This window comes from Anguilla anguilla, chromosome 19, assembly GCF_013347855.1.
Source record: "Anguilla anguilla isolate fAngAng1 chromosome 19, fAngAng1.pri, whole genome shotgun sequence".
Lineage (NCBI taxonomy): Eukaryota > Metazoa > Chordata > Actinopteri > Anguilliformes > Anguillidae > Anguilla > Anguilla anguilla.
In genome coordinates this window covers 9,096,831-9,121,182 of record NC_049219.1, presented here as the reverse complement: position 1 = coordinate 9,121,182, position 24,352 = coordinate 9,096,831, and the positions used below count along the sequence as shown (strand labels likewise).

At 48.5% G+C, this 24,352-nt stretch overlaps 1 protein-coding gene across 5 annotated transcripts in view; it reads right to left on the bottom strand.

The window, feature by feature from the left end:
* The window catches only part of abcc9 (ATP-binding cassette, sub-family C (CFTR/MRP), member 9), a 37,561-nt gene extending 17,679 nt beyond the window's left edge, over window positions 1-19,882 (bottom strand). The window contains exons 1-18 of one of the 5 annotated variants that reach the window (XM_035402266.1): window positions 19,638-19,882; window positions 18,802-19,013; window positions 16,875-17,038; window positions 14,829-14,970; window positions 14,079-14,200; window positions 13,798-13,964; window positions 13,177-13,419; window positions 12,300-12,497; window positions 10,311-10,475; window positions 9,383-9,538; window positions 8,535-8,669; window positions 7,867-8,029; window positions 7,714-7,754; window positions 6,683-6,825; window positions 6,296-6,404; window positions 4,552-4,659; window positions 3,269-3,341; window positions 2,106-2,211 (exon numbers count right to left, since the gene is read on the bottom strand). In XM_035402266.1, coding sequence (XP_035258157.1) covers window positions 2,106-2,211; window positions 3,269-3,341; window positions 4,552-4,659; window positions 6,296-6,404; window positions 6,683-6,825; window positions 7,714-7,754; window positions 7,867-8,029; window positions 8,535-8,669; window positions 9,383-9,538; window positions 10,311-10,475; window positions 12,300-12,497; window positions 13,177-13,419; window positions 13,798-13,964; window positions 14,079-14,200; window positions 14,829-14,970; window positions 16,875-17,013 — 2,210 coding nt within the window. In that variant the 5' untranslated portion in view covers window positions 17,014-17,038; window positions 18,802-19,013; window positions 19,638-19,882. The remainder of the gene's footprint in view (window positions 1-2,105; window positions 2,212-3,268; window positions 3,342-4,551; window positions 4,660-6,295; window positions 6,405-6,682; window positions 6,826-7,713; window positions 7,755-7,866; window positions 8,030-8,534; window positions 8,670-9,382; window positions 9,539-10,310; window positions 10,476-12,299; window positions 12,498-13,176; window positions 13,420-13,797; window positions 13,965-14,078; window positions 14,201-14,828; window positions 14,971-16,874; window positions 17,039-18,801; window positions 19,014-19,637) is intronic. The other 4 variants (XM_035402265.1, XM_035402269.1, XM_035402268.1 and 1 more) reach the window with 4 other exon arrangements.
* Between the last annotated feature and the right edge of the window lie 4,470 nt (window positions 19,883-24,352).

The window sequence follows — 24,352 nt, the reverse complement described above, 5'->3', positions numbered from 1 at the left end:
GAAGCTGAGGACAGTGAATGGACTTTTAATATGACGGCCAGAGCGAGAACTTTTAACATGACGACCAGAATGGGGACTTTTAACGTGATGACCAGAGCAGGGACTTTTAACATGACGACCAGAATGAGGACTTTTAACATGACAACCAGAGCAGGGACTTTTAACATGACCACCAGAATGAGGACTTTTAACATGACAACCAGAGCAGGGACTTTTAACATGACGATCAGTAAGAAAGGTGTCTGGACTGATGAAAGGCGGTGGAGCTGATGGAACCCTCCAAACACACACACAAGAACACCACACACTCAGAGAGAAACACAGCAGCAACACAGCAAGGATGGGATGATGGATGGAATAAGATGGCCCTGATGAATGACAGCTTAAAATTAAATTAAATCCCAGAAAGCTGTGTGTGCATGGGAGTCCCTCAGAACTACACATTTCACCTTCAAAGAGAGTTTGGATAGGCTATAGGGGATAGGGGTAGAGGATAGAGAGTATTCTATAGGAGATAGGGGTAGAGGATAGAGAGTTTGGGTAGGCTGCAGGGTATAGGGGTAGAGGATAGAGAGTTTGGGTAGGCTGCAGGGTATAGGGGTAGAGGATAGAGAGTTTGGGTAGGCTGCAGGGTATAGGGGTAGAGGATAGAGAGTTTGGGTAGGCTGCAGGGTATAGGGGTAGAGGATAGAGAGTTTGGATAGGCTATAGGGGATAGGGGTAGAGGATAGAGAGTATTCTATAGGAGATAGGGGTAGAGGATAGAGAGTTTGGGTAGGCTGCAGGGTATAGGGGTAGAGGATAGAGAGTTTGGGTAGGCTATAAGGGCGTAGCGGTAGAGGATAGAGAGTTTGGGTAGGCTGCAGGGTATAGGGGTAGAGGATAGAGAGTTTGGGTAGGCTATAAGGGCGTAGCGGTAGAGGATAGAGAGTTTGGGTAGGCTGCAGGGTATAGGGGTAGAGGATAGAGAGTTTGGGTAGGCTGCAGGGTATAGGGGTAGAGGATAGAGAGTTTGGGTAGGCTGCAGGGTATAGGGGTAGAGGATAGAGAGTATTCTATAGGGGATAGGGGGTAGAGGACAGAGAGTTTGAGTAGGCTATAGGAGGTAGGGGTAGAAGATAGAGAGTTTGGGTAGTCTATAGGGGATATGGGATAGAGAGTTTGGGTAGGCTATAAGGGCGTAGCGGTAGAGGATAGAGAGTTTGGGTAGGCTGCAGGGTATAGGGGTAGAGGATAGAGAGTTTGGGTAGGCTGCAGGGTATAGGGGTAGAGGATAGAGAGTTTGGATAGGCTATAGGGGATAGGGGTAGAGGATAGAGAGTATTCTATAGGAGATAGGGGTAGAGGATAGAGAGTTTGGGTAGGCTGCAGGGTATAGGGGTAGAGGATAGAGAGTTTGGGTAGGCTATAAGGGCGTAGCGGTAGAGGATAGAGAGTTTGGGTAGGCTGCAGGGTATAGGGGTAGAGGATAGAGAGTTTGGGTAGGCTATAAGGGCGTAGCGGTAGAGGATAGAGAGTTTGGGTAGGCTGCAGGGTATAGGGGTAGAGGATAGAGAGTTTGGGTAGGCTGCAGGGTATAGGGGTAGAGGATAGAGAGTTTGGGTAGGCTGCAGGGTATAGGGGTAGAGGATAGAGAGTATTCTATAGGGGATAGGGGGTAGAGGACAGAGAGTTTGAGTAGGCTATAGGAGGTAGGGGTAGAAGATAGAGAGTTTGGGTAGTCTATAGGGGATATGGGATAGAGAGTTTGGGTAGGCTATAAGGGCGTAGCGGTAGAGGATAGAGAGTTTGGGTAGGCTGCAGGGTATAGGGGTAGAGGATAGAGAGTTTGGGTAGGCTGCAGGGTATAGGGGTAGAGGATAGAGAGTTTGGATAGGCTATAGGGGATAGGGGTAGAGGATAGAGAGTATTCTATAGGGGATAGGGGTAGAGGATAGAGAGTATTCTATAGGAGATAGGGGTAGAGGATAGAGAGTTTGGGTAAGCTGCAGGGGATAGGGGGATAGGGAGTTTTGGTAGGCATTGGGGAGTTAGGGGTAGGATATAGGGAGGAGGACCTGGTTCTGAACATTTCACCAAAAAGGGGGGCCACGGGGGTCACTCACTTGCTCCAGTGCACCTTCCCGCTGATGGTCTGCATCTCCCCCAGCATGGCCAGCAGGAGAGAGGACTTCCCGCAGCCCACCTGCCCCACGATCATGGTCAGCTGACCTGCAGAGAGACCCCACTGACCTTGAGAGACGCCACTGATCTTGAGACCCCACTGACCTTAAGAGACACCATGGCCTTGAGACCCCACTGACCTTAAGAGACACCACTGACCTTGAGACCCCACTGACCTCAAGAGACACCACTGACCTTGAGACCCTAATGACCTTGAGATACACCACTGACCTTGAGACCCCACTGACTTTGACAGATGAGTTTAAAATACTCTAACAAATCTGACCAAAATAATAATAATGATAATTTGTTTGATTGCCACCTCTTGAGCAAGGTAATTAACGTTCAGTGAATACCCATCTGTATGAATGGATTGGACGTAAGGAATGCAGACAGTGTGAGTCACTCTGCATAAGAGCATCTGCTGAATACCGAAGTGTAGATGTAGTGCACTGAGTTCAGCCCCCTCTGTTTCAGACAGTCAAGCTGCTGCTGGCCAAATGGAGTCCAGAGACACGTACTGGACACAGGTCCACACATCCAGCCAGTCCTGCGGGTCCTGTTCCTCTTCCTGTTCCTCTCGATCAGGTCAGCCAATCACATTTCACATATCGCAAACCGCCCGTTAACGAGCCAACTGTTGGCAAGCGGTTTTGTGGTGTTTGTTTTCAGAGCGTGCTGTTCTTCCATGTTGTTCGTTTTAAATGTAGTTTAGTGCTCATTAGGGGCGGTTTTTCCTGTCTGTTTAATGTGCAGTAGGGTCATTTACATGTCGTCAGTCGAGTCTGTAGTTCTTGCACTCGTACTCCTGGGACTGTATTTTCCCGCTGACCTTTGCCCTTGTGTTCGCAATGAAACCAGAGTGGGAAATTAATACCAGCCAAAGCTGGTAAATTTTATCCGCGACTTGTAAGCTTGTCTACGCTACCAGCCACTTAAATACCCATCATCTGGAGGTCCTGTTCTATTCTGAGCATCTGCAAAACTAAAACGTTCTCATAACATTGTGAGAGCGTTTTGTGTTAGCCGGATAGTCGTTCTGGGTACGAGCGTCTGCTAAATGTCAGTGAAGGACTGCAGGCTTAAGGGGCCTGCATCGAGTTACCTGTGGGAATTTGAATGCTGATGTCAGACAGCGTCGACAAGTTGCTCCCCCACGTGAAGAATCCATTGCTCACCTGCGCAAGAAAAAGACCACGGGCTAAATGGAGACAACACAACATCCAGCAACGGAAGATTCCAGAGTTCATTCAGCTACGAAGAAAATACAGTACTGTACTGTGAAGCGTATGTATCCAGACAGGGTTTTAACTCAGCCCAGTTACCCAGCTGACTCCACTAACCAGGAGCCGGCTCGCGCGTATTAAGAAGGACGTGTGCGGACGAGAAAAACGTTCACGTGCAAACGTTGCGAACACGTCGCAAAACACGTCAAACGAACGTCGCCGAGGCCAGGCGCTCACGGGACGGGCCCAACGAGAAAAGGGGGCTGGGCGGCCCGCGCGACCCTGATCACGGTGAGCGGTCCCCTCGCCCGCGAGGTCGCCGTCCTCCTCCTCGTCGTCGAGCGAGGGACTCGCCCGGTCGCGTCTGCGGGGACCGGGCAGGAAGTGCAGGAACGGAGCGTGTGGGAAAAGAACAACCGAGCGACCGTCGCGCTTGGACATCCTGTCTCGGGGCGGCTGTATATTTTAGGGGCCTGTGGGTAATAAACGCACCGACCCGACGGTTAAACGGGCTTAAAGGGTGACGTCGTTTCTGAGAAGAGCGGGGTGGGGGGGGGGGGGGGGGGGGAGTGCGTCACCGTGCTCGGTTTGGACGCGACGGGGCGGCTGGAGGGACCGGTCTCGATGGGAACAGACAGTCCTCGACTGCTACTGTCGCGCTGATCTCTGGCAGCTGGACGAGTGCAATGAGCACGTGGCGTGTGTGTGTGTGTACTTGTGTGAGTGAGTGTGCATGTGTATCTTTGTGTGTGTGTGTACGTGTGTGAGCGCATGTGTACATGCGTGTGCGTGCGTCTGTGTGTGTGAGTGTGCATGTGCATGTGCTTGTGTGTGCATGTATGTGCGTGTGTGCATGTGCATGTGTATCTGTGTGTGTGTGCGTGTGTGTATCTGTGTGTGTGTGTGTGCATGTGTATCTGTGTGTGTGTGTGTGTGTGTGTGTGTGTGTGTGTGTGTGCATGTGCTTGTGTGTGCATGTATGTGCGTGTGTGCATGTGCATGTGTATCTGTGTGTGTGTGTGTGTGTGTATCTGTGTGTGTGTGTGTGTGTGTGTATCTGTGTGTGTGTGTGTGTGTGTGTGCATGTGTATGTGTGCGTGTGTGCGTGTGCATGTGTGCGACGGGGCCTGAGAACGGGTGCCGGTCGCTGGTGACCCCTGACCTTGACTGCGATGTCCTCGGTCTCGTTGGGCCGTGGTGGCCTGCGGGCCGGCTGCTCGTAGCTGTCCATCTGGTAGCACACGGGCTGCTTCCTGTTTATGGCTTTGGTCTGCACAGGGGGTCAGAGGGGAGAGAGAGGAGAGGGAGCATGTGAGAACAGCAGGACAGGCCCCGCCCCATCCCCCCAGGCCCCGCCCCCATCTCCCCCAAGGCCCCCCCCCCCCAGGACCCCAGAGAAACAGTCCCCAGGCAGGGGAATCCATTACAGGACATCCACCCCTCTCCTCCCTGTTCCCCCTTTCGAGTATCCCTCTACATATGTGCCAAACTTGAAAGTTTTCCAACTGGAAAGTAGAAGAATAATAAGAAAACAAACAGAACAATAACAATAATAATAATAATGTAGTTGTTTATTTTTATATCGTCTTTTGTAGGTTCAGCAACTCAGAGTGCTTGACAGAAACGGAGATACTGAGTTACTGAGATGAGACTGAAACGTGTCCCGTTGCGCTCGTCTAAAAGATCATTTCCACGTTTACGGTGCTTTTTTTAGAGCCCTGCAACATGGCGGACGTGTCTGACACAAAACGAGAGCCGGCCCCCAGGAAACACCGAGAGAAACCCGACGCACAGCACAGCCGGGGAAACGCAGCCCGGCAACAAGCCGCGCGTACCGTCTGCGCGCGCAAAAAACAGCCACATTTGTAACTTTTCATTAAGCCAAACGTGGCTTTAGTGAATCTTGGCGCATCGTTCCCGCCCTAAGACGAGGCTTAAAATAACAACATTTTTCCCTTTTAAAGACGCTGACGTGGATTTGGGCTCGCTTCGAACCCGGCAGCGAAGATTAATCGTGGAGATTACTTCATCCAGGAACGTCCCTGGAGCGAAAAGCAAAACGGAAATATAGGAACTGACGTGCGATCTGTAACGCCCCGGTGACTCGGCTGTTTCTGGCTCGGGGACTTCACCGCAGACAGATACGGCTCCTCCCGGTGCTGCTTAAGTGGGCCGGCCGGTCTTACTCAGGGGTGTCAGATACCTGTGTGTGGGCCGCTGGCTGTTTTTTTTTTTTTTTCCAATTAATGCGGTGATGCGGTGATCTCGCGACTTTATCACCCAGCTCATTTGCTGCAAGTTGGTTTCGTTTGGCGCTCTTTTTGTTGCCGCTCGCTTATGAAACTGATCTGCAGCGAAGCCGTCTCGGCTGAACTCCGACCCCCCGGTCCCAGAGGGTTAGGGCCCACCGAGAACCCCCCCGAGCTCGGAAGTGTGTTCTTTCCAAACAGGGCTTCACGGAGCACAGCGGAGCTTCCCTGACTGCTGTCTTACCCAATCTGAGGATCCACGACCTCAGATTTACCCTCGAAAGAAAGCCTGAGAGGTGTCCAGCTCTATAGCAACGTAGTGATGTATATCTATGTGTGTGTGTGTGTCCTATAGCAGTGGAGTGATGTATGTGTGTGCGTGTGCGTGCGTGTCCTATAACAGTGCAGTGATGTATATATGTGTGTGTGTCCTATAGCAGTGCAGTGATGTATATATGTGTGTGTGTGTCCTATAACAGTGCAGTGATGTATATCTGTGTGTGTGTCCTATAGCAGTGCAGTGATGTATGTGTGTGTGTGTGTGTGTGTGTCCTATAACAGTGCAGTGATGTATATGTGTGTATGTGTCCTATAGCAGTGCAGGGATGTATATTTGGATGTGGGTCCCGTATGGTGACAGAGGCCCTCAGTACTCACACCCCCAGAATGCTTCCTGCAGGGTTCCAGTGACACGGGCATATCTCCATTTCTCCAGCTGTCATCTCCAATCTCGTCACTCTGGAGGAACTCTCCCAGCTTCTGCACGCTGGGAACAAACAGATACTCAGCTCCTCACACACCCAGCCAATCACGGCTTCTCACACAACCCCAACCCCCACACCCAGCCAATCATGAACTCTTACACAACCCAAACCCCCACACCCAGCCAATCATGACCTCTTACACAGCCCAAACCCCCACACCCAGCCAATCACAGCCTCTCACACAACCTTAACCCCCACACCCAGCCAATCACGGCCTCTCACACAACCCTAACCCCCACGCCTAGCCAGTCAAGGTATCTTGCACACCCAGTCTTCTCACCTGACCAAGGCCTTGACGGCAAACCGGACCACAGTGGAGAGGAGGAAGAGGGGGGTGACCAGGATGTGGAAGAGTGCCAGGGATGCGAAGGCCTCGGCCGGTGTGAGTTTGGAATGGCTGATGTACGCGTGGGTCACGAACGTCTGCGCTCCACACAACAACCACCACATCAGCAGTTTAAAACATGAAATCATTTATTGTTCTGAATCATACTCTTACTGTACCATACACTTCTGAATCATACTCTTACTGTACCATACACTTCTGAATCATACTCTTACTGTACCATACACTTCTGAATCATACTCTTACAGTACTGCAACCTTTTAAACATAAATAATTTTGTAGCTATTATCTTGGTTTTCAGTTAATATCCAATAAGTTGTAATTGGTTCATTCAAATTTTTGTTGGATTTATTTTTGTGAATTTTGACTTTTTAGATTTGTCTTTGGCATCTATATACAAAACTTTCCCAAATTTTTCTCTTTAGCAAAAGTGCTGAGACATACATTTGACTAGTTATGATTCATTTTTAGAGTTTTTTTTGTCAATGGGAAGTATTCTGTTTAAAGGAATACTATGCAGGATTCTCTATGCACGCAATCTCAGTCTGTACACACTTTTGCCAAATTCACTCCTCTGCCCCTCTGCACGCATTTCTTCTTCTAAAATGTGTTCGGGACGTTTCTGGGCGTGGTGCTCTTTTCTGTGCGGGGAGGGGTGGGTGCGGCTACGGAGCCTGTGTGTGATCAGGTTTCAAGCGTACTGTTTTTCGCTAGCTACTGCGCTTGCATTACATTACATTACATTACACTACATTACAGGCATTTAGCAGACTCTCTCATAGTATGCCTTTAATGCTTCCTCTTTTATGTGTGAGAATAAGACAGCGCATGTGGCTTTCCCCCGGTGTTACACCTGTCTGTTCGGTTTATTGGGCGGTCTGAAACGTCTGTGCGTCTAAGGCACACCGCAAGCAGAATGCAGTTTGCAGTTCTCGCGCTCGGCGCTGAAAATAAACCCGACTTACCGCTAACACCGCAGCTATGGGAATGGCGGCATTCATGAAAACTACGGACGAAGAGAGAGAGAGAGAGAGAGGGAGGGTTATTCAGGTCTGCAAAGGAAGGGGGGGGATGGCGGAGGTGAATCTCTGTTCAGGGTGTGCAAGGCGGCCTCTCACTGGACATGGAGGTGTAGAGAGCGAAGGTCTTCAGGCTGGTGAGCTCCTTGCTCCTGGTCTCCTCCACGCTGTTGCAGAAGATGTTCTCCCAGGCGTACAGCTTCAGCAGCTTGATGCCCCTCAGGATCTCCGTGGTCGTCTTCAGCCGATCCGTGGAGTGGTCCTAAATTTGGGGGGGGTTTGAGGATTTACGCCACTGATTCCCCTCCTGCTGACAGGTTTTGGTTTCTGGGACGTTCCTCGAAAGGTCGGGGTAAACATTCCAGATTTGTGCCTCTTAACCGTTTTTCTCGGCTGTCCCTTAAACTGTTTTTTAAGTCACAGGGAGCATCGCAGGGATAGGAAGTTACAGCAGATATTTATGCGTGAAAATACAGTGTAGAAGGTTCTCTTTGCCCGGGTAACAAATTGCAGGAGGGAGGAGTTGGAAGATGGCCATTTTGCAGCTACATGTTCAGTGAGTAAATTTTCTGATTGTTCTGGTACTAGAGGACCCCCAGCAGCAGTTAAAAATACTGGCTATTCGTACTAATTTAATTTGGAGTCTGCGACGTTCTGTGAATCTGCCATCTGGAACCGTCTCATACTAGTCACCGAGTGGCCCCCCGACATGCGCTTTCACGCTAGCCAGCGGGGGGGCGCTAGCGGCGTGCTAGGGCGACGCTCACCAGCGTGCTCTTCTGCGCGTCGGCCAGCTTGGTGGCGATGAAGTACTGCACCGGGGCGAGCAGCACGATGACGGCCGCCCCGACCAGGGCGCTGTGGCCCAGGAGGTAGTACAGCAGGATCACACCCATGATGATCTGTGTGGGACACACAGACACACAGACAGACACACACACACAGACACACAGACAGACACACACACACAGACACACAGACAGACACACACACACAGACACACAGACAGACAGACAGACAGACAGACAGACAGACGGTCATCTGTCAAACTTACAGTATGACCAAACCAGAGAGTCCATCAGAACACGAGGAATGCTAATCCTGATCAAATCTACTTATGGACTCTAGATGAACACACAGACAGACAGACAGACAGACAGCCCTCAACTAACAGTAAGGCCAAATGAGACCGTCCAACAGGAAACACCGGGAATGCTACTCCTGATCACATCTACTTACGGACTCTAGATGAACACAGACAGACAGCCTTCTGTCCAACTAACAGTAAGACCAACTGAGACCGTCCAACAAGAAACACCGGGAATGCTACTCCTGATCACATCTACTTACGAGCTCTGCGGTGCAGAAGTGGTTAAGTTGGTTCGGGTACAGAATACTGTGTAGAGTCGCACTGCATTACATAGTGCTGTTTTCTGTTGTACGTGCAGTGGAAGTACCTTCATCCTCGTGTTCACTGGAGACAGGCCGCGATTTTAAACATGGCTACTTGCTTTGCCGTCACAGTGCTCACCATCACCGTAACGACAAGGGTCTGCTAAATGTCCATAAGGTAATGTAATGTAATGTATTGCAGCGTCTCGGTTGAGGTTGGTACCTGGACTGGCATGGCCCATAGGTTCGGGCAGAGGAAGAGGAACCACATTAGCTGGTTGGTCTCTATGGCAACCAGGTTGTTGATCTGTCCCAGAGTCATCTCGCCCATGGACATGTTGGATGTGGACAGGCGAAGGATCTTGTTGTAGATCATAGCCTGTAAAAGGAAGCAGGAGACGGACTACTCGCAGTCTGTTGTAAGCTGTGATTTCTCAGGGCCATGAGATCTGCTGCATTCTGTGCTGTATCACTAAATATCTTAAAGGAGTCTGGGAAGAGGTGGGTTAGTAGATTCTGGTGGGTCACTGAATCAATCAGTCAAACTCTTGCAACGTTTAATTTCCATGTTTGAACTTATGCTGGGCTAAATTTTAAATATGGATGAATGGGTGGGGGCAGCATGAAAAATTCTAACCCCTGTCTTAGGACCCCAGATATCACTGAGAGGCTCTTATTGGCTGTGCATTAAGGCTGTGTGAGAAGCTGTAATTGGCTGGATGTTTGGGTTATATGGGAGACTGTTATTGGCTGGGTGTTTGGGCTGTGTAGGAGGCTGTTATTGGCTGGGTGTCTGGGTTGTGTGGGAGGCTGTTATTGGCTGGGTGTCTGGGTTATATGGGAGACTGTTATTGGCTGGGTGTTTGGGCTGTGTAGGAGGCTGTTATTGGCTGCGTGTCTGGGTTGTGTGGGAATCTGTAATTGGCTGGGAGTCTGGGTTGTGTTGGGAGGCTGTTATTCGCCGTGTGAGAATCTGTTACTGGCTGAGTGTTTAGACTATCTGAGGACAGCTGCTGGTTTCCATCACATTTCTGTCACAAATTTCAAAAAGATTAAAAACAAAGAGCATCTGAGTTGGTGGCCACGGTCTAAAACGTGTTCGGACCGTCGTGTGCGTTCCCCGATTGGACAGAGGGGGGTCCTCCACTCACCAACAGCGCCCCCCGTAGGTTGATCCCCGTCTCTATGGTGACGTAGTAGGAGGCCTGCAGGAACGTCCGCTGGAGTATCAAGGCCAAGAACAGCAGGACCGCCAGGACATAGGTTCCCTCGAGAAGCTCGTGTGAGGACAGGAAGTAGACCCCAAAATGCATGGCCTGACACAGACCAGGGGAACAAAAACAAGTCCTTCATTTTGATTTTATTGGTAGGCTAGGGAATGTTGGAGGGACTCTGGGATTCCTGTATTTACATTTGGCGCATTCATAAAATATTAACTGATTTATCCTCCAGGGTGTTTTTTTCATGGCTGAAAGATGAGCACCAGGGGACACTCCAAGTTGAGAGCCTGAAGTATGCGTCGAACGGTTTGATTGCACCCGAACTTGTTTGGAACAATAAACGCATTCTGATACCGTTCTTGTCCTCATCTAATAATAATATATCTCTCAACCTAATGTTCTCTGATGCCCTCTGACCCTTCAAATTTTTTTGGGGGGAATGCGTTTTCAGAATTCTATGTCAGTGTTCGAGAACTCCATTGCTTTCAATTACCAGTCGTGTTTATGCCAGCATTATAACATTGAGTTACGAACGCTCTAATCACATACTTATGATTTCCCACCTTAAAGGGGTTAAACGTTCTCATCGTGAAAAGCTTGGTCGGGATGGAGGGGATTACATAAGCGGAACGGAAGACCCAAGGGAAACAGACGATGTTCCCCAGACAGCGATCTGTGTGCTGGGTGAGTCTGCCTGACGGAGTGTGATGTGACGTGGGGAATTTTCCACGTCAGACCTGCTCTCTCACTGCCCACCCCCCCCTCGCTATACAGTGGTCTCTTCCAACTCCATACCGGGGGGGGGGGGGGTCACACACCCCAAAACCAGTAGCAATGCCCCATCCAGTAGCCTACAGCTTTGAACAAGTACAGTGAGGGTGCCTCCTCACCATAAGAAGGTCACAATGTGTTGACACACAACCATTAGCACCAACAGATATTAAAATATGAATATGACCGACCCAATACACCACAGGAATATTAGTGTGGGGCTTGCTCGGTGAGCCAAGACCTTAGCCAACAGGTCTGCCGTAGAACTGGAAGAGAACTTGCCAATTTGACCTCTGCGTTTCAACGCAGTTGACGTACACTACAATGTCTGTAGATGGCACGTTTTCTTTCCTGGAACCAATAAAAAGATGCAGATTTAATCGAACAAGGCCAAAACATGTGTTATTTTTCAGCCTGTTCTGGCGAGCGATGACAAAACAGCCAGAAGGCAACATCAGCAATACTAAGTCTGACAGCCCCCCAACAACTGCAACGTCAAGGGGGCAGAACCGGGACTGAATTTCTGCCAGTTTGTTGTAATCCCCCCTCCCCCGTGGTCCCTGTGCTGCAGAGAAACAGAACCCAGCTGACCTTACGCAGTAGCTTTCACACAAATGACCCAGCTAACTAGGAAGTTCTGACACAAAACAATGTTCAGGGCATGTCTCGCATGCACTCAATAACCTCTGACAGTTCAGTCATGAAAAAAGCGAGGAAGTGCGTGAATAGCCTTTTTTGGAATGTTCCAAATGTACGTATTGAAATTCCAGATTCTAGTCAACCACTTTTACAAAGTTCAATCAAAACCGAATAATGTTTTAAGGCAGTTTGTCAAAAAATCATTTACCCCCATTCTCACGGAACGTTCTAGAAACGGAGTGGAACGTTCTAGAGACCCACCTGGGGCCCGGTCCGGTTTGTGGCGTTGGTCTGGTTGGCGCTGTCCGAATAATGTTTTATGACAGTTCCTCTAAAAAAAAAAAACATTTACCCGCTATTCTCACGGAACGTTCTAGAGACCCACCTGGGGCCCGGTCCGGTTTGTGGCGTCGGTCTGGTTGGTGCTGTCCGAATAATGTTTTATGACAGTTCCTCTAAAAAAAAAAAAACATTTACCCGCTATTCTCACGGAACGTTCTAGAGACCCACCTGGGGCCCGGTCCGGTTTGTGGCGTCGGTCTGGTTGGTGCTGTCCAGGTGCTTGACGATGCCGGAGATGCAGAGTGGCCCGGCGAAGCCCAGCAGGTCGGCCAGGTAGCGGAAGGTGCTGCTGAGGAGAATGGGCCGCCCGAAGGCTCGGTACATGGACTTCCAGATGGAGGGGGCCTTCTCCGGGTCGTCCGCCGTCTGCCCCCCCCCACCCCCGCGAGGACAGCCAACAGTGAACAAACAGCGCGTCACTCATTCACAAGACATTCAAGGGTAAGTTTAACCAAAAGCCCCATTTTCCCCGTCGACCCACAAAGTATATTTGACGGAAAAATCATTATTATTATTATTATTATTATTATTATTATTATTATTATTATTATTAATAATAATAATAATAATATTATTAGGTTGTTCTGGAATTTTCTACAAGACAGACAGTAATTCATTATTCCCTTCTTGGGCAGGAAAGCGTGGCTTTTTTTTTTTAGCCACGAGAGAAATGCATTATGGGCGATTGTAGTTTCATTGTAGTTAGGGATTGTAGTTAGCTCTACTGGGCATTGCAGAGAATTTCTTTTCACCAATTTCAGCTTAAATAATTTTAAAAAAGTGTATATACCATTGCAACGGTACTACAATAAGGACAGAGGACAACAGTAGGCTGGTAGAGTACTGGTAAAATAATTTTTAAAAAACGGTATGGCGGTAGAATTCTAAACTAAACCCCACTCGAGCGAAGCATTCGTTTTGCACGTGTTTTTATTGCTAGTCTTACTCCGTTACTGCTTCCACGTGCGGAACGTCCCAGGCCGCAAGGTGACCTACGCCGTCCGCAAGGTCGCGTTTTGGGCGGAGTCGCCCCCCCCCTCCTTACCCTCTGCTCCTCGTAGGCGTCCTTCAGCCGCAGGTAGTTGGTGAGCGCCCGCATGGCTATGGGCAGCTTCCCGATCCTCTTCAGCTCGATGGGCCGCTTGTGGGCGCCGATGATCAGGGGGTTCATCCACCAGTAGGTGGCCTTGGAGAGCAGGTTGACGAACGGCTGCAGGAAGCGCACGCCCAGGTCCTGCAGGTCCTCCGGGGGCTTCACCTTCTGGGGGTTGGCGAAGAAGACGTACCTCTGCGGAGGAACACACGCACAAGGGGGGCGGGGAAGGGGGGGGGGGGGGGGGCGGGGCGGTCGTAAACGAGGTGTACGCGCACCAAGACTTCGGCCGCGTTTCTTCGCAGGTGAGCCAATGGCAAGCGAGCGAGCGAGCCATGGTGGAATAACAAGACTAGGAAACCTAGTATATGGCTGGACCTAACACGCGTGATCGGGCCGACCAATGGGGTAACTTCATCACTCAGTCACTCAGTCACAAACATTCGCGTTCGTAGGGCTGGCCCCGCTGTTGCGGTCCAGCCAAAAAAAAAAAGTTTTAAAAAAAAAAATGTATCTACGCCGGACCGGATGGGGCCGCCGTGACGACGGCGCGGGGAAGCGAGGAGCGCTCACCCTCACTCTGATGACGTTGATCTCCACCGCCATCAGCAGGCCGTACAGCAGGACCAGCAGGGCCGTGATGCAGAAGCGAAGGTGCTCGATCCCCACGCTGTTCTGCGCGTACTTCACCAGCTTGATGGTCTTCGTGACGAAGGCCAAGACCCAGTAAACGAACAATGCTGCCAATTAAAAAAAATATATAAAATAAAATGTTTTTAAGCGTCCCAGTTCTGTGACGTGTCACCGACGTGGACTGAAAAAATGCACAAAGGCCGTTTGCTCGTCGTACTCACCAAGTAATAATTTGGGGAAGTTGGAGGTTTCGATGTTGTGGTAATACACCAGGGATGTAGTAGCCGCTATAAACCCAATGACTGCCGGCAGGAACAGGTGAAGGTGGTTGCTGACCATTCGCCTGAAAAATCCAACGTGAAATTTTTACCTATTCTGAACTGGACACTTTTCCTCTTGAAGAATTATTTTAGAAGTGTCTCATCATACTTCATACTCTGTAAGTTCTGTTCCACTGGAAATATTGAAAAATGAATAGCCTTAACAAGATGAAAGAGCATACTGGAAAAGTGGACACTAATGAGGGTACAGCGGGATTTCACAAGGCCATAAATGGGAGGAGCCAAGCATACGTTATCAAGTGACTGACGGGTTTGGCAATGCCTTTGATTTGTTCTAGCAAGCCAGTGATTGACAGGTCAACTACAGCTCCGCCCATCGCGGAGCTCGCGAACATTCTGTGCAGCAGTGCGACTCCCAAGCGTGACAATGCATTAGCGCCTGCAGGAGGAGGCCTAAACCAAGCAGCGCGTTCTCGAAGAGGAGCGGGAGAGGAGTCTAACCGGGCGAATTATAAGTGAAACATTTCCCTGCAAATGATCGTGGCGCATGAAATCAGCTCTAAAAAAAGATCAAACAGCTCAAATTTCTCAGGCCCTGAGCGATCGTTTCCGAGATTCCGTCCGACCCGCGGGGAGCGTGGCGGTCTCGTCCCCTCCGCACCCGCCGGCCCCGGGGGGGGGGGGACCCACTTGTTGGAGTCGACGCCCTCGGCGATCTCGCACACGTGCACGAAGAGGAGGGCGAAGGTGAGGATCCAGCGAAGGTTGTGCCCGGGGAAGTGGAGCCAGGTGTTGTGGTGGATCTGAACCTTGGAGCTCTGGCTTCCCCAGCCTGAAGGGGGAGGAGGGGGGGTGGGGGGGAGGGGGAGGGGACAGACAGAAAAGCCCAGTCAAACAGTATTCCACTATCCCTCCTTTTTGACATCGCTTGCTTTCAGAAGGCTGACTGAAACCCCTCTGAATGACGTCTGCGCAGAATTTGCCTGCCCGGGCGGACGTCCCAAACTGGCGCTACACCTGTGACGTTGTCTAACCTCGGCGCCTGTGTGTGAGCTGCTGCGGCAATGTGTTCGGAGCCAAAGCTGAGCCGGCGAGCTGAAATGCACTGGAGACGCGGGAAGACCTTTCACATGCGGCTTGCAGTCCGCAGGCACCCGATCGACCAGCAGGGGTCGCTAGATAGCGATCAAACGCAGACCCCTGACCACCTGAACCCTCCCGTGCCCTCGCGCGATCAGCGGATGTGTAGCCCATTGCCCTATGGAGCTACCGGCCACGGTGGATTGGATCAGAGATCATGGGGCCCGTCCATGCCCACCAGCAGCCCCACGTTAAGGCACGGCTAATGTGTGGATGGGCCCCACGGTCTGGTTTTGAACCCAGACAATGCCAGCATGCCGACTTCTGCTGAGGAAGTCTGTATGGAGCATGAAGCATAAAAGAAACTGAAACAAAAGCAAGGCTAATGCACCAATCCAAACAACAAATACAGAGCGCACACCCCAGCTATAGGAAACTTAAAATTCATTCAATTCACGAAAAAAGTTAATTGACTTTTCAATTAATGAACTGAATCAGTCATAAGTCATGACAAGTCTAATTAACGAGCTCACAATTGCTCTGTCCGTTTGAGAAACAAGTCACATCAAAACATAGGTTTGCAATTTTAAATACGTCATATTTTAGTGCTGCAGCAAAAATTTGAGAAGGGCATCGGAGACGGTGGCTATGAATAAACCCGTTTTGTTTTTTTTTGCGGAGTTAAACTGAAGTTGTCATTTCGACGCGAAGGGAAATTTAGTCGTAGGAAATGACTCTGGGCTTTCTCACAGTGCTTATCCAAACATCATGAAAGCTTCCACCGGGAAGCGCCAATTAAGGGGTCCCAGAGGGAGCGCGCGGGGGGTGGGGGGGGGGGGCACGGGTCGGGGTTATTCCCATCGAGTATGGGAAGCGCGGGCTTTCGGGTTCCAGCGGAAGCCGCTGATGCAACAAGGAAAAGTACATCCAGCCCCGCGGCGGTCGGGGGGGGGGGGGGGGGGTGTATTTCTCGAAACAGGATTACGGAGATAGCTGGATCACTGCGCTCAGTAAAACCCGGAAAAGCTGTTCTCCTTAACTCAGCTCGGCTGAGACCGAGGCAACTGACTGCACAAAGGAGACGACGCAGGGGGGGGGGGGCGCAGGTGAAACGAAACCCGCTTGTACTTGCGATTATACAGGTGCTTACATATTGGCCATAGAGAGACCCAAGGCATGTACTGTGTACATATGTGAAAAGGTGCAAGTCTTTATAATCTGTCTGGGTTGCAAATTATTGTTATCAAAATGGTCAGTCTGGATGAAGTCACCAAATAAGCACCAAAATTAAGAAATAGTGCAAGAGAATTCAACGCAGACATTGACAAGTATTTTAATATGATCACTACATGATTAATAACCATTAACACGGGGAAATGAGGTGTGTGGACTCTTAAACCCATCACTGAAATTAAACCAGGCACACAGTAAAATGTCCAGTGTTAATTCAACACTGTGTTAATTCATTCAACCCAACCCAGTGTCAATGCATTCAACCCACTGGGATTTAGTTGAATTTACATTGTTAACTTAGTTGACTTAATATTGCACAGTAAAATGTCCAAAGGCCTAAAACTGGATGTTGATTGAGAGCAAACCACAAAAAAACCAAACGGTACTTCTGAGGCTGATGTCTGGCACCCTTGTTCTACGCACCGATGAAGAGGATGGGGAAGGTGATGAAGAGGAGGAAGACGTGGGGGACCAGATTGAGAGCGTCCACGAAGCAGCCGTTGTTCAGGACGCCCTCCTCCACGCTGTAGGAGTCCTTCTGGTCACTTCCGCAGAAGGCCATGGTGCCGGATCGATACTGAGAAAATCTTGGGCCAGACCGGCAGAAAGGACCAAATCTCAGTTAACACAAACGCTGTGGAATGTTAGGGAACTGTTCAGATTCCTGTACGGCTGTGAGAATATTATGATGAAAACTTATTAAATGAACATAGTTACTCATTCTCGCAAGCTCTGCAAAAATCACAGAAAAAAAAAACAGTGCAGACATATCTCACATAACTGGTACTGGTAACATCCCTTAATGGTTGTGAGATAGTAATGAGAAAAAATATGGAGACTACATATCACTGGCATATTCCAAGCCTAGTGAAAGACAGATTCCTTGAATTCACTTACTTGTCCAGATTATATAGGCAACTTGCATCGTTTTTCACAAAAATAACAGCATCGAATAACCCCCTAAAACCGTCCTGCAGTGTTTCGTGATTTTACCAATAATGTTCATGGGACAATAATGAAACTCGACAAATTTACGTATTCAGAACATTTACGCAATCCCTATGATAATCCTGGTCACCGATAAATTGTTTGCGAGGTAATTATGTCCAGTTATTGTGATTTGGATAAAACAATGTCTCTCTTCCCGTGTTGCATTGTGGGTATGGCATGTCACAAACAATCAGATGACCCAGTCTGGGTACTGCATTCCATCTTTGAGCAACTCTTTACCAATTTGTTACCCGGTTGCTTAAGTAATATATGAATTATTAATTATATATTATTTATCTGTCATATTATTCAGTTCATCTTTGACAAGGGAATTATTAGGACTTCTGCACATGCATAATTCAATTGAAATTACCAGTAAGTGTTTTTAAGAACAAGAACAGATCTACATCTCTTGTGAAGACATGGCGTTACAGTTAACAGACAAGATAAATCACGTAACCAAAACGTCAAGATCAGTGAATCTCTAATTTCCCTTGTTCAGTAAATGTAGGATATATAAGTGTAATGATGTTATGACGTGGTGTCATACAAACTTAGAAAAGGTAGCAGCGGCACAAAACGACTATGATGCTGTGCTTTCCCCCAAATAAAGACGTCTCCTTTTTTCCGCGTTTGGGTCATGGTCACATCGACACTGTTTGTCCTTGACTCTTGCGACCTCCCTAACCTTATTAATAAATTAGGAGTATAGCTGCGCTATTCGGGCTTCTGACTACACAAACGCTATGTGTGGTGAAAACACATGCTGTAGTTCTGCTTCTTCACATGCGATTGTGTTTTTAATGTCCACTGTTTCCTGTAACTGGTAATCCTGTACCTTTGTTTGGAATGTTTTTTTTATATGGATACTCATATTTATATATTTTCTTTGTAGTTATTTATCTGTTTATTTATTTTGAAACCTAGCCTAGCAATATTACAGCCATTGCGTACACAGCTAAACATAAAAGAACTTAATATGGTCATAAGATACCTAAACAATCTCCCTCGTGTGAAACAGTCCTCCCATTTGCTTCTGCTGGCTAGGCTACTATTATTAGTTCACAAAGTATCCTAAAAGTTGGCAGACAAATATGTCAGTTTTTCCTCCAACATTTTCTTCGTTTGAAGGTTGTTTTTAAACAAGTATTGCCCAGAGTCGTTTATATAGTTAGACACGATATTTAAAAGATCTAAAAATAAATACATAAATAAGTCATTTTTAAAATCACAGGTATTACTGCCGGCACAACTCAAATCCAAACTGTTCAATTCATCACAGACTCCTTTCCACTGCCAGCGGAACAAAAGCAACGACATAACGCAGAACATGGAATATGAATCTCTAATAACGGCTTACCTCGGCAAAGTATGGTTATGGACTCAGCTTCATTCCTGGAGCCGGGTTTTTAGAGAGTGTGATCAGACGGAGTATAATGGAAGCGGATTATTTTTAGCTGTGAGTTCTCAGCGGCACATGGTGCTGCCTCCTATCGGATTTCCAAACTTGTCAAAGCCAGGAGCGTCAAAAACTGCCCGGAGCATGGGATGTCTCATCCTGCCAAAAACCCGCTGGCGAGGACAGAAAAATGCTGTCACTAGCATACTAATGATACTAATAATAATAATAATAGTAAAAATTTTATTATCGTAACCACAGCTAATGATGATTAATTTTGTAAAAATCAATTGTCATTTTCAGTATTATGTAGGCTATGATACCCTTTAGCCCAAGAACGAACGATCGGTGATATAGGCTACATATTTAACGAATAGGAATAACGTGCATTATCATAATTCAATAGCCGATTCATGTTTTTTTTCCACATTTATGCTCTCATTAAGGCTTCTGTTTTCTGTAGGCTAAGTCTTGGTGTGAAATGTATAAATCAGATGGGAATTCTCGGTAGAAATCCGCACCACACACAGCACCGCCATTGGTAACTGGTATTACTGTTATGCCTTCAGTCATTCGACAAGACATGAAAACGGTGGCATGCTGTATTGATGGGGCAGCTTTGCAATAGCTGTTCATTGACAGCACATTAGCTATGTAAAGCAGCGTGATATATGCAGATTATGCGCGTCTCCATATCTCACGTCAATGCGAGGTCCCTGCGCTAACGCAGTCGTCACTCGAAACGCGGTTTGATGCAGTGCAATAAAATACTACCCCACATTCCGTGACCCACTTACCTATATGTAACGGGTCCAGAGTCCCTCTTCGTCCATTCCTTCGTGTTTACTCCCTTGTACGATCTAAGATATAGTCCCAAACGCTGTTATCACGTTAATAAGACATGACATTGGTGTAGAACTACAATGCTCTGGAATGCGGACGCCTGGACGCGCACAGGGCAGACCGGAGAGCTCTCGTAGTTACAACTACACAGTTTGCGGCAGCTATACGTGCCATGGCGCGCGACCTGGAATCGTGCGGCTTTCAGATGATATTAATCGCGTTTTATACACCACGCATAGCCCATACCTAGCTAGGTTATAGCTAAAGGGACACGGTTTGTGCCGAGATTTTAATACATTTGCATTCGAATACATCTAGTGCGAACGGCTTTCATGTACTTGATCTACTTACATTAATCTGAAGTCAATTTTTAGTAAAATAGTATGCCGAATACACTACGTTTTATGATTACACATTGGAATTCTGTGATAAATTAAGCTTGGCTTTACTTGGCATTGCAGATATTTGACCGCATATTAGACGTGCCAGGTGTATTGATGGACGATATAGCCTACCGTGGGAACGTGTGCGTAAGCAATATCTTACATTACGTCTACAAGGGCGCTTCACGGTCCTCTCATTTCTCCAGTGTTCTCATAACGCGCCGTGCAGTTGGAATATTATTCTAGAGAGAAGTGTATCACTCGGGACTGAATTCATATTTTGCGCGTTCACTTAATTTTCTATATTGTTCAATAAACATTTAAACAAAGGGACAGTCTTCTCCTTGCTTCCCCGCCAGTCTACAGTGGTTTATACGTTCATCTGAAAGTCTACATGTGGCGACAAAATTGTCAATAGGAATCTAATGCTGGCAGAGGGCCGTAATCATACAGACGTGTGTCTTTTTCTAATAGTTTGTGTCGGGAATTTAGAATTCTCGTGCCATGCTAAGTGTTCCTTGCGCAAAAGCTACCCGACAACAAAAGTTGCACGTTATTGTGTTTAATTGTTTTCTGTGTAGTTGTTCATTTCTGTTCTTCCTTGTGCAGTAAACAAACTGGAGTTAGGCGAGCATGCATTTGGGTGGGCAACATGATATCCGTGAAACGTTGGTAAAGACATTTGGCAGGATTCAATCAACATCTGTGCTTAATTTTACATAACAATTTAAAGCAAATCCCAATATTATTACTTTTTCTTCGTTAACAGAGATTGGGAACTTCAGTGATGGCTTAAACCAGTCTTTTTAACCGTATGTAGCAGTCAAAAACATCTCTAATGATCCGATTTAGGCCCGGCATTCAGTTTTTTTTTCTTCCACGCCGAGCATCGCATCCTCGCTCTGTCGTCATCCCACACGCGCAGGCCACAGTTCGGTTCACCACTCGTCAAACGAAGCCGTTTCGCCGGTCTCACACACTGGCGCGAAGTGAAGTGCTCCAGTTAGGCAGGTCGCTGGAACATTTATGAGTAACCTGACGCTGGCGCATAGCTTAACCCCCACAAGCCTTTTGGCGCTGAGCCTCGATCAAAGAAACAAACATTCCCACATCTCTCCCAAAGCCCTGTCCCGCCCTGCCTCGCTATCCATGCCTCTCCAGCCGGATTCACTCCTTTCATGCCCTGGCTGGAGAGAAGCGACTCTCCGCCATCTTTGCACCAGCTTGACTTTCTTGACGACTGTGCGCGGACAGCCTTTTGTGTTTGATGCCTGATTCTCAATGCCAAAGGCTGACATTTTTCAGGCTTCCCCCCAGAGGCCGTAGACTCGGCTGAAGATAATTAGTTCACCTGCTACATGCATGTGTGACCGTTCTGGTAAAAGAAAAGGCATCTGGTATTGCATTTCTCAAATGCAAAACTATGAACAGCAATCATTTTGCTGAAGTGGGTGGAAAGACACTTTGTGAAAATGACTCCTTCTCCCTCTGCAAGGCCTCACAGCGGGAACTGGGCTTTCCATTAGCAGAGTCACATGACTGCACTTTTGTTCACAGGGTCATGTGACCTCACGTCACATTTCTTCACAAGTAGACACTATCCAGAAGACAGTATCCCCCCTTCTGAGTCTGAGAACCACATAAACATGTACAGCTGGGTACCCATCATTTACTTGAGAAAGGGGTGGGAACAGTGATGCGTAATTCAAACCCTTTTACCAAATGGACACTGACACCTATCTGGTGGGGATGGGGGGGTGATATGTGGTGGGAGTGTGGGGTGATATGTATGTGGTGGGGGTGGGGCTGATGTTTAACCCCTATCTAAAGGGTGTGTGTGTATGTGTGTGTATGAGAGAGAGACAGTGGGTATGTGTGTGTGAGTGGTAGTGGTGTGTATGTGTGTATGAGAGAGAAAGAAAGAGCGTGTGTGTGTGTGAGAGAGAGACCCTGTGGAAGTTCTCTGGGGAAGGGGGGTTAGGGTGAGGAAGTGGTTCATGCGGCTGGTCAGAGGGCCCCCTCTCCAGGTCTGGGCCTGGGACAGCGGGTAGGGGTAGGGGGAGTCAGCCCCTTACCAAAGTCCCATGTGCCTGTCGGACAGGAATTGAAATGAGAACCACTGATCCCCATGCAAATCGCTCCTTTACGGTGTGCACCACCAATACGGAATCAGGGAAAAATGAAAAGGGAGACATCGCAAGCAGGCTTCCTAGTTTCCAAACCATAAAGTCTGAAAAGTGAATTGTGGGATTGGGACACGGTGACGCGGCCTACCGTGCCTGACACGTCTTCCTCGGCGCCGTGCGCACGTGCGTTTGTCGCCGCGTTCACGCGGTAACCACACCAGGGACGAAGGGCCCTGCGCTTCGACTGAAACGGGGGTTCGGCGATTCCGTGTATTTTTCCGCGCGCCGCCTTCGAGGCCCCGGAGGGCGGCCAGCTGCTGCCGGTTTCCACGGTGACCCTTGCCGGGAAAAAAAAGGCCGGAGGGTTTCTTCGGAGGGGCTCTTGGGGCTTTCTGGCTCCCGGCGTGAGAAAGTTCAGCCGGCCGCCGAGCCCCTCGCGCAGGAAGCACCCCCCCCCCCCCCCCCCCCCCCCCCCCGTACGCAGTGCGTCAAATGCCAGCACGAAAAGCGTCCCCCCCCCCTCTCCTTTCTCCCCCTCTCCCCAGGGTAAACATCGGTTTCTGTCTGACCCGATACCCATAACCTAGAGAAGACCGCGGAGCTCTGCATCTTATCCAGACTGCTGTGTTACTCTCCCTCTGTAGTCACAGCCCTATGTAGTTAGGGTCCTATGTAGTTGGGACTGTATGTAGTCGAGGCCCTTTACGATTGGGGGCTTTTTTAGTCTGGCCCTATGTAGTTGGGGCCCTATAGAATTGGGGGCTTGGGACCCTATGTTGTTGCGGCCCTATGTAGTCAGGGCCCTCTACCTGTACTGCCGGGTCATTTCTACCGTCTGTTCTGGCCCCCTAGTGATGCAGTGAGCTTCCCATTACAGTCAGGACTGCAGAATCCCTGCCCATCTTCTGACACATGAAGACCCTCATCTTCACACTGCACAATGGCTCCGCAGAGCCCCTTTCACTATCCTTTCTTTCTGGAAAGAAATTCTATTCTTTCCTTTCTGGAAAATGCTATAGGAAACAGCTGCACAGGTTATCTGCCTAGCAGTACTTTCTTTTGCTGCAATTCAAATTCTTGTTTCTAGGGTTCACTTTGCACATGTCGATTATAAATGGACCTTCTGTGCCGTTTTGGTGATACTGCACTTTCATATTCCTAACATTGGTGTTTTCCACTTCTATCCATTGCTCTGGGTAAGTGTGCCTGTTCAGTGATTGCGGTTGTAGTTGACCAACACTGCAGCCACTTCCTTTTGTGAGAACATTGTATGGTAAAACACCCCAATTTTCATATTATTAAAATGAGGTGGGTTCTCTAGAAAGGGCCTACTGTCACATCCTCACAGTGAGAGCGAAAGGGAGCAGGATGGCTCACATAATAACTGTGATGTGACACCGCCCCCTGTTGGAATGTTTGATGTACTGGCTCTTCTCTAAAAGGGGCCGCGGTTGTGTAGCACTGTTTCTGCAACTACAGCTGCACTAAGCACTTCACAATCAATGCCTCTCGTTCACCCGTTCACACACACACACACACACACACACCAGCGGCGAAAGGCAGCCGTGCAAGGCGCCAACCAGCTCGTCGGGAGCAATTAGGGGTTACGTGTCTCGCTCAAGGACACTGTTACACATTTTTACCCAGAGGGCACAGGGATTGTACCAGCAACGGCTCTGATTTACAGATGACTGATTGCTCTACCTCCCGGGCTAATGTCTCAGCCTCACCTCTCAGTGGTAGAGAGATCTTCCCCAATCAATCAGGAAGGCAGATTCGCTGGCTGTCTTCCACAAGTTTCTACTCAAAACTCACCTTTTCAGGTTATACCTTAGTGCTTCTGACTTTAAAAAAAAAAAAAAAAGAACCCTTCTCTCCATTCAGCTTACAGGTGTTTACATGTACACCTTGACAGTGGCACTTACATGATTGCAACTGTGCCAATTCCCTGATGCTTTTTACTTACCATATGAAATGCACTGTTGAAAGTCACTTTGGGGGGAAAAAGCATCTGCAAAATCATCAAATTGATACTTTTCAGCTAAAAATCACCGTTCCACCTCACACTTGTATCAGGTAATGCATTTACCTCACAGCTGAAATCATGGAGCCACATTTTGCTCTCAAAATGTTCTGTGCTAAAGGTGTGGTAAGGAGTAA